Source organism: Montipora foliosa, chromosome 6 (assembly GCF_036669935.1).
Source record: "Montipora foliosa isolate CH-2021 chromosome 6, ASM3666993v2, whole genome shotgun sequence".
NCBI lineage: Eukaryota > Metazoa > Cnidaria > Anthozoa > Scleractinia > Acroporidae > Montipora > Montipora foliosa.
The window spans coordinates 12222220-12231064 of NC_090874.1; the positions used below are offsets into that span (position 1 = coordinate 12222220).

Below are 8845 nucleotides of genomic sequence, written 5' to 3' on the forward strand. Positions count from 1 at the left end.
GTTTCTTGCTTTGTCTAAGTATTTTCTGTTTCCAGCGATGAGTGTTGGGGTTACCGTTATGTTCAGGTTAGGGTAAATGCGGGTAGTTTATCGCTACTTAAGAAGCGGTTTTCAGAGAACACTTTAACGTTCTGTTCCAAGACACAATATGTCCTAGTTCGGGAGAAAAGCGAGAGGACATCTCGTAATGCCATCAAAAGCGACGTACATACAATGGAGAGTTTACGCAAGGCGACGACGAACTGCTACGAGACAGGGGCACCCAACGTCAATTTTCGGAAAATATCTGCTCGGAAGACGATTTGAGATCTAGAATTTTCGGAACATTTTTTGTAAAATTCCTTCCTTGCCTGCCTGTCCTAGGATTTTCGAACATCTAAAACATGGTATAATTGCCCATTTTTAACGGATTTTTACCCTTAAAAGGTCACCTAGAATTTTCGGGAGCCATTTTTCTGGCTGAAATTTTCGAACAGGTAAGTTTTGATCCCTGTAATTTTCGGATCACTAGACTTTCAGCTAGGAAAACCGAAAAGATAAAAAAGTTTTAGGGGATAAAAATATGCCTATATCTACCGTTTAAATACTAAAATACGTTTAACAATGCTATGTTTAAGTGGTTTTGAACTATATTCTCGTTGGGTGCCCCTGACGAGAACGCCACAAAACAATGGGCTTAATTAATGAACAAAAACAATTAAGGCTCTGCACGCCCTGCACGTGCGTTTTGCACTTTGGCACATTTCTTTGCCGTCCTCGTCCTGACAATAGGGAGCTTAAGATCTACGACGACGACGTCGACGAAAACGCCACAAAACAATGATATCATTGGTTAAAAGAGCATAAATAATCGTGCTGCACGTGCAGCACGGATTTTAGCTTATATTTTTGCGGTTCTCTGCATGACGACGACGTGAAATCACTAAATTTTAGGTTTTGACGACAACGTGAGCATGCAACAGAGAATCTTTCATTCTCTATTTTCAGTCTGAAACCGCTCGTACCAATTTATTTTTGGGATACTTCGCCCACATTGTACGAAGTGAACGAGGTGGAATAATTGCGAAAGACTTTTACTAGAGCGAAGTTCTATTTTGAGGTGACGTTTTCGTCGACGTCGCTGTCGTAGATCTTAAGGTCCCTATTAGGGAACTTAAGCAACGACAACGGCGACGGCAACGCGAACGTCACAAATTTGCATATTTAGTAGGCAAAAACAATAGCTTTGCACGCCCTGCACGTGCGTTTTTCACTTTTGTCCATTTCTTTGCCGTCGTCAGCAAAACTACAACGTGAAATAGCCAAATTTGAGGTTTTATGGACAACGCCATTACTTGAGGATAAATTTTCATTTTCTGCCCTTAATTGAGCGCCGTTCCTACGAGCGTCATTTTTGAGGAACTATCACACCCCCGTCATATTAAAAAAGTTGAAATAGTAACGAAGCGATTACAATAACGCGAATTTATATTTTGAGATGACGTTCTCGTTGCCGTCGCCGTCGTCGTTGCTTAAGTTCCCTAACGACGTTAATTGACTAAATTTGAGGTTGTGCAGAGGACGTGGAAACATGAAAAGACAATTTTTAGTTTTCTTCCAAAACAACCACACCGTTCATACCACTTTTATTTGTGCAATGTTGATACACACTTTGCATTCCGAACGACTTGGAGTTGTCACAAAATTATTACAATAACGGGAAATAATATTTTAAAGACGACGTTCACGTTGGCTTCGGCGTCGTCCTTGCGTAATCTCATACATTTCTGGACATTTAACAAATACATTCCATATTGCCGCCCGTCTGTTCAGTTGAAAGATCACAGATGACGTCAAAATGTGGTAAGAACAAAAAATGGCACGGAATCTACTTCTTTTATATAATAAAGAATTAAGTGTTTATGATGACGTAGCTATTCTTTTGTCCTCTAGCAGATTATGAAAATCAATCAAAATATGTGCATTATTTTAAGGTTATATAAAACCAAAATGGTACCTGAAAGTTGTCATCTCATGTAGTCATGGACAAATTTCGACTGATTACAGCACTATTTTATTTAACCGTTCCAAGACGACCTATTCTTTTCTCGGTCCCTTTTGACATCCTTCGATTTTAACGAGAAGGCTTTTATTATTCGTCGCTTTGAATCAATCTTTATTATTTTAGAATTTGCCAGTTGAGGATGTGTACTCGCCACCAATCAACATCCGTGTTCGAGACAATCGCGCATTTGGACGAAAGCCATTGGTTGCAATCCACTCAGTCAAGCATCTCAGCACATTCAAATGCAAGCTGCCTTCCTCGCTGAAACAAGACGACTCGGAAGTGGACGGTACATTTTTTTTTTTTTTTTTTGCATACTTTCATGTGTCTTCGTCGCTGCTACAATTGTCCATGGACATGTTGGTTAAAGTGAACTCGCAATCATGGTAGAGTGATTCCACCAATAGCAAACTCCAAAATCTCCTTTATAAACCACTAACAACCCACAATTCTTTAATTCGCTTTGATGAGTCGAAATACCAGCTCACATATCTTTCTTTCGTGGTTAATTTACCTTTGAAACTCAAGAGATATTGTTGTACCATTTTAGTGTGTGAGATTTCATATAAGCAATCGCGTCAGACAAATCGACCAATGTTGCTCTAGTTTATTACTATCCCTTCGGTCGTTCGGTTAGGGTGCAATACCATTTTCTTACCTTTTACTTTTCCTTTAAGAGCTATGTTAGGTTAAATCCTTAATTTTTTATAACAGAGTAGCTCGATTCTTATTAAACGAGCGCAGAACGATTTTAAAGCAAATTGCACTCTTTGGTATCGCAATTTGGTTACTATGATAATCACCGGTGTGCGTTGAAGAGGGGCCAAAACAAAATGATGGTCAGTAGTTTGACTACTGTTTTAATGATAAGTGTCCTGTAAAAGGGAACAAGTGATTTCACAAACAAAAGTACTCAAACCTGTAAAGGTTTTCATAACTGAACGAAATATACATCTCTGGTGCTACCCAGAATCGATGGGTACAAGTTATGTCTTCAAAGTTCTTGAAATGAGACCGAGCCAGTTAAATTTAAATTGTACTCGCTTAAATTCGATTTACTTGCTTCACACGATTCAGTTATTTCAACGCAGTGATAGACATTCAACGACAACGAATGCTTCCAGTCTAAGATGACACAGCCTGTTAGTTTGAGTCGACTCGCCTTGAAAGCTGGTATCAGAACGAGAAATATTGATGGGAGAGCTATATCTGTTGAGAAAAGAGCACGTCTTAAGTTTCCATGCTTGCAACAGACTGGACCGTATCAATTAAAATTCCTTTTGAGGTAGACTGAACAATTTTTCATTCTAAAAATAGACTCGGCCACATCTTGTGCGTCTTCTTTGCAGAAGTACTTGTTGATTTAACTGATTCTGCACCTCCTGAAAAGAAGATCTGGCCAGAAGGTTGTGATGTTGTAGACGTCCCGCCACCAGAGGAAAAAAAGAAAAAAGGAAAACCGGAGGAAAAAAAGATCGTTGTAAGTGACATTTGGACCAGGAGCATTTCTCCTTTCATCCTCAAATCCAGATTTTGGGTAAAACCGTGGAGGGACTGAAGACATGGAGGAAAAGGCCCCTTTTCTTTTTCTTCTCCCTCGAGTCCAGGAGAGCTCTTTTGGCTAAGTTACAGGCTTTTCGCAGAACTCTCATTCAAGGCCTCTCTCCTCCTCGACTACGAATAGGGCCTGCCCTCTTTCCCATCTGCTGTTAGTTATTTGTTTTTAAATCAGAATAAATCAGATAGCAAAGAAGATTCGCTTCTGATCAGTGAAAAGAATTACAAAGAGCAGTAGTTATGACTCCAAATTCTGGAATGAAACCAAGGAGATTAGAATGAGAGTGATGTCTCCTGCGCAATCCCTGCGCTGTGATGTAGTCAGTGATATTTATACCCTGAAACCCCTCACTTCGATCCCCATACATGTATCAACCTAGCATTAATACATTTTTCGTTTGCTAGTAACTTGCGGTTCACTCTGCTCGTTATCGCCGTGACATTCATAGTTTCTTACCTCTTGTCTATGATAATCCCTCGTGTAGGAAGAGGACAAGTTTGACTGGTGGTCTAAATACTTTGCTTCATTGGCTGGAGGAAGCGGTGTAGGGAGAACAGCCAAGGCCGAAAAGGTAGGTATTCTCACACAGGAAGCCCAGTCAAATACTGGGCCAAACCATTCTTAGTGTCAAATTCTTTCTGGGCCATTCGTGATCACCGATCAATTGCAAGTGACGCAGCTTTTAATAGGCCTCTTAGCTCGTACGTTTTGTCTTCCCATTTCATACCACGTGATGTTCTGAGTTAGACGTACATAAGCACGTGCATAAGACGATATTTGAAAGAAACTGTTCCCTAGAGTAACATCACGTGGTCTGAAATGAGAAAAGAAAGCGTATAAGCTAAAGAGGTCTATAGAGACTTAAAGGCCCATGTTCACCCAAAAGATATTGTGCACTTGTGTTGTTGTTTTAAAATAGTTCCAGCGTTTTGAGTGAGTAATTTTAGGATTTTCCGTCAGTGCGTTTTCGACGCGGTTCGCAATGTCTTTTGGTGAACGTGATTATGTAAATGCATGAGTCATAGCCCCATAAAGACTTAGGAAGGATTACGTTTTTGCAAACGTTGGCCGTGTAGCGCTTATGTTTGAACAGACTTAACTGATTATAGTGTAATGTGAAGTGCTAAGTTTCCACCCCCATATGAACCATGTGAGCGTTAGCCCTACTGATGGAAATGGGCACTCACAAGGACCGAGAGAAGCTCTGACCAGGGTGGGAATTGAACCCACGACCTTCGGGTTAGATCACCGCTGCTCTATCGACTGAGATATAAGGTCAGACGGGAGCAGGCCGTGGGAACTGAAGATCTTAAAGTCACGGCAATGAACATGTACAAGTACAAGGAAGGATTACGTTTTTGCAAACTTAAACTGTAAATTAAACTGTTTTGACCACTCTTCTGCAAAACTGTCTTTCATTCTAAACCTCATAGACTTCAGGGAATGTAAAACGAATGTCTTGCCTGAAGCGGTGTTGAAAGTATTAGAACTGTAAAACTGTCTCGATTGCAGCTCGTTGGATTGTTGGCTGGAGAGAACGAAAACGACAAGGCTGATTTCCAAGATCACACGGAGAAGTACTTGAAAAAGGGCTACGATCTTTTGAAGGTACAGTTCGTTCGCTTTGGACAATGAAGATACTGATTACCTCGATTATCATACAACGATGTAGCTTTTCTGTTAGCCTTACTGAGATCTCCTTTCATTTGTTATTATTTACTTAAGATTTACCACAAAGAACTCGAGAAAGTCCCAGAATTCAAAGGCTTCAATGATTTCATTGCAACGTTTCCACTTCACCGAGGAAAAACCAAGGCAAAAGACGATGACGAAGAGGACGACTGTGATGTCGGAGAGTTCAAGGTAATAATTAACTTGAATTGGCGCCTCAAAAAAGAGGGCAAAGCTACGATTCAGTAACTTTCCTTTATTGCTGGATGCTGGGAAAAAGTTGTTTGCACCTTTAAAGTATGTATTCTAAAGTATTCCTTTGGATACCAGCCCTAAGAAAAGTTTCATTCATTTTACATTTATTTTACCGAAGACAGAAACTTACATCGAGAAAGAATTTTAAGTCACGTTCATCTTATGGGCCGCAGGTCTTAATAGGGAGCTTAAGCACGCGCGTTTTTGAGACGCGGACGGCAACCGGAAGTGAGCTGTTTTCCCTTTTAACTTGATTTTCACACAATCACATTTACATTGCTAGGTATCTTTTCTCCTTTAGAGATGATTAATACAAAAATCTGGGAGACACCACTGTCCTGGCACGCGAAATTTTCTCTTCCGGTTGCCGTCCGAATATCAAAAACGCGCGTGCTTAAGCTCCCTAATATAATATTGCTTAAAACCAACGAGGTATTAATCTGATTTACTGTATTTTGTTTTCCATAACAAGATCTCAAAAACCCGTTTAAAATAAATTATTTACCAGGCTATCTCAGAGGCTGTGAATGTTTTGAAAAAAAAAATGGTAAAAAGCCTTTTTCAAAAAAACACTTTGCAACATGTTAATCCCCTTTTTACTATTGGTATTATAATCTGCTAACACCGTGTCCAAGACAATGAAGTTTCTTCAATTCTTTGTTGAGTGAGTGACCCACTAGAACTCTTTGGTCGTTGAACGAGTTGCCCCAACATTGTTGGATGAGATGTGCAAACTGGTGCAACATTGTTGCGCTACGCTTAAGTGATCACGGAACAAAAGAAATGTCGGGAGTTATTGGCTCAAAAGTTTGACCAGTTTCAAACTTCACGCAACAACATGCAACAAAATGCAAAAGGTGTGCAAATGGACGCAACAGGCAACGGCAATGTTGCGTGCGTTTGAACAGACCTTTACAAACGATCCAGTACTTTGAAGTACGTCGTTATTGTTGTTGTGTTTTGTTTTGCTGTGATTGTTTGAGTTCATAATTGTTGCTGTGTTTCCTGAAATTTCACAACACTCTATAGTTAATTTTAATATAATTCTTTTTTTTTTTTTTTTTCAGGGGGCCTTCCGGATTTATCCAATTCCAGAAGAGGTTACTGAGCTACCCGATACCATGTTCAAAAACCTTCCCAGCACCGATCCAATCGAATGCACGGTGCGATGCTACATCATAATGGTTAGTATCGTTTGCATGGTACGACAATTGCATTGTCGCTTGATTTTTCGTGGTTTTCCTGTGCGCACTTGTTGTTAGCTTTCTTTTCATAAGGAGACAACCGCAAATTTCAGTCCATTCTAACACTTAAATAACAAAAAATAATTTTAGGAACATAAATTCTCGGTTGGTAACAAAGATATGCATTTAATTAAAATAACGTTGATTCAAAGTCATTTTAGTCTGAAGGGTACGGCCGTTATAAAAGTGCCTATCACCTTTTTTTTACCTTTTAGAAGAAATGTTTAATGATATGTCGATAGAAATTTTCAAAAATATTCTCGGATTCCACGTGCTCAATGTTTGTTTGGCAGCAGCAGTAAGTTGTCGCTTTGTTGGTAGTGAAATGTTCGCCACATAACAATAGCGATGTTTCTCGTGACGTCACCCATTGTTATTGATATGCCAACCAGAACCTAATTGGCTGTTAAAACAATGACTTCTTCTGTTCCGTGAATATCAAAAGCAATGTGACGTCAATCTTTGTAAACAAGAAATATCACTATAGGTTTAATCAGCAAAAACAATAGTTCTGCACTCCCTGAAAGTACATTTTACATTCTGAGACATTTCTTTGCCGTCCTCGTCTTGACAGCGACTTCAAATTCGAGGAGTCACGAGAGCACCTGACGATGCCTTTTCAATTTTCTCTCAATATCCACACCGTTCTCTCCAATTTTATTCTTGGAATGTGTACTCAGACCTCTACTCACACTTTCCAAGTCGAGTGACTTAGAGTAATCTAAAAATTATTACAGTAAGGGGAAATAGTATTTTTAGACAACGTTCTCGTGGACGTCTCGTCAGTCGTCCTTGCTTGAGGTCCGTAATATCTTTTAATGCAAAAGAGAACTCATACTGTCACTTACTGTCTGAGTAGTATAGCGCGTGAATGCGAAGCGAGTTACTCCTGCTTCGTCAACAGCCCAGGACTTTGTCGCCCGGTCAATACAGCAGAGTACTCCGAAAATACGCTTTTTTATACGTTTTAAGTCTTAAAAAATTGTCTTGAATTGTAAAAAACGGGTTTATTTTCTAGAATTGCTTTTAGCGGAGGGTTCTTGTTTTTTTTTTTCCTTTAATTAAAAAAAAAAATTGGTGATAAGCACGTTAACTCATGCTACTTTGTTTCTAACGTTATGACATATTAATTTCAGGCATCAGACTTACAGCCACAAGATACCAGTGGATTGGTAAGTCCTACATTAGGTGATATCATACTAAGCATGAGATGCATATAGAAATAAAACAAAGCAAATTTGAAGTGTTTCAAATATTAGCATTAGAAGCGCAGTGAAAGAAGAAAATGAAGACGTTGCAATAAATCTTGTTATAGGTTGTCTTTTGTGCCTTTTAACGGAAAAAGGAACTTCAAGAACGTTTCCCCTCCCCCTTAAAAAGGATGTTTCTCACAATCATTTGGCCCATAAAATTTCCTTGATAGCTCAGTCGTAAGATCAGTGGGCAAAAATAATTTACGTGGACTCGTGTCAAGTCGAGGCCTGACGTTATTTCAGACGCTTTAGATTCGGCTCACCCTATTCTTACACAAAATCAAACCGATTTTAATGCAGCAAATTATTTATTTATCTCGCCATCTCGAAACGAAAAACATAAATTTGAACAAAAGAACTCAATTCAAGACTTGGATTGTTCAGTTTATTCCATGATGACATTTTATTTTAGGCGGACCCGTACCTTATTGTCTCCCTCGGAAAGAAGAAATATGACGATCAAGATAAATTCAAACCCAACACACTCAACCCGGTGTTTGGAAGGTAACTCAAATGTTAATCGACCTTTTAGATCCCATTCCATTTTAAAATGAAAGAGTAAGTACGGGAATTTTGTCAAGTTCATATGTAGTTTGATTTCATTGGGCGGTTGGGTAGGTGAGGGAGAGGTAAAAACCACACGAGATGGCGAGTACAGAGCCCCCTTATCTCTCAGCTTTTTCTCCACGCATACCCTTAAAAGACGAAAGATATGTGTATCAATCAATTTGAGATGAGTCTCGTTCTTAATGAGCTGATAAAATGGGTCTTTTACCTTTTACTTTGTAAAGCAAACGCAGATAATCTCTATTTTTAAAAA

General features: G+C 39.2%; 1 protein-coding gene across 2 annotated transcripts in view; it reads left to right on the forward strand.

Annotated features, from left to right (window-relative positions):
• The window catches only part of LOC138006701 (myoferlin-like), a 65600-nt gene that overhangs the window by 44404 nt on the left and 12351 nt on the right, over positions 1 to 8845 (forward strand). For both annotated transcript variants that reach the window (XM_068853188.1, XM_068853189.1), the window contains exons 42-49: positions 2168 to 2333; positions 3394 to 3524; positions 4087 to 4173; positions 5115 to 5210; positions 5328 to 5465; positions 6596 to 6712; positions 7909 to 7944; positions 8438 to 8529. In XM_068853188.1, the coding sequence (XP_068709289.1) occupies positions 2168 to 2333; positions 3394 to 3524; positions 4087 to 4173; positions 5115 to 5210; positions 5328 to 5465; positions 6596 to 6712; positions 7909 to 7944; positions 8438 to 8529 (863 nt within the window). The remainder of the gene's footprint in view (positions 1 to 2167; positions 2334 to 3393; positions 3525 to 4086; positions 4174 to 5114; positions 5211 to 5327; positions 5466 to 6595; positions 6713 to 7908; positions 7945 to 8437; positions 8530 to 8845) is intronic.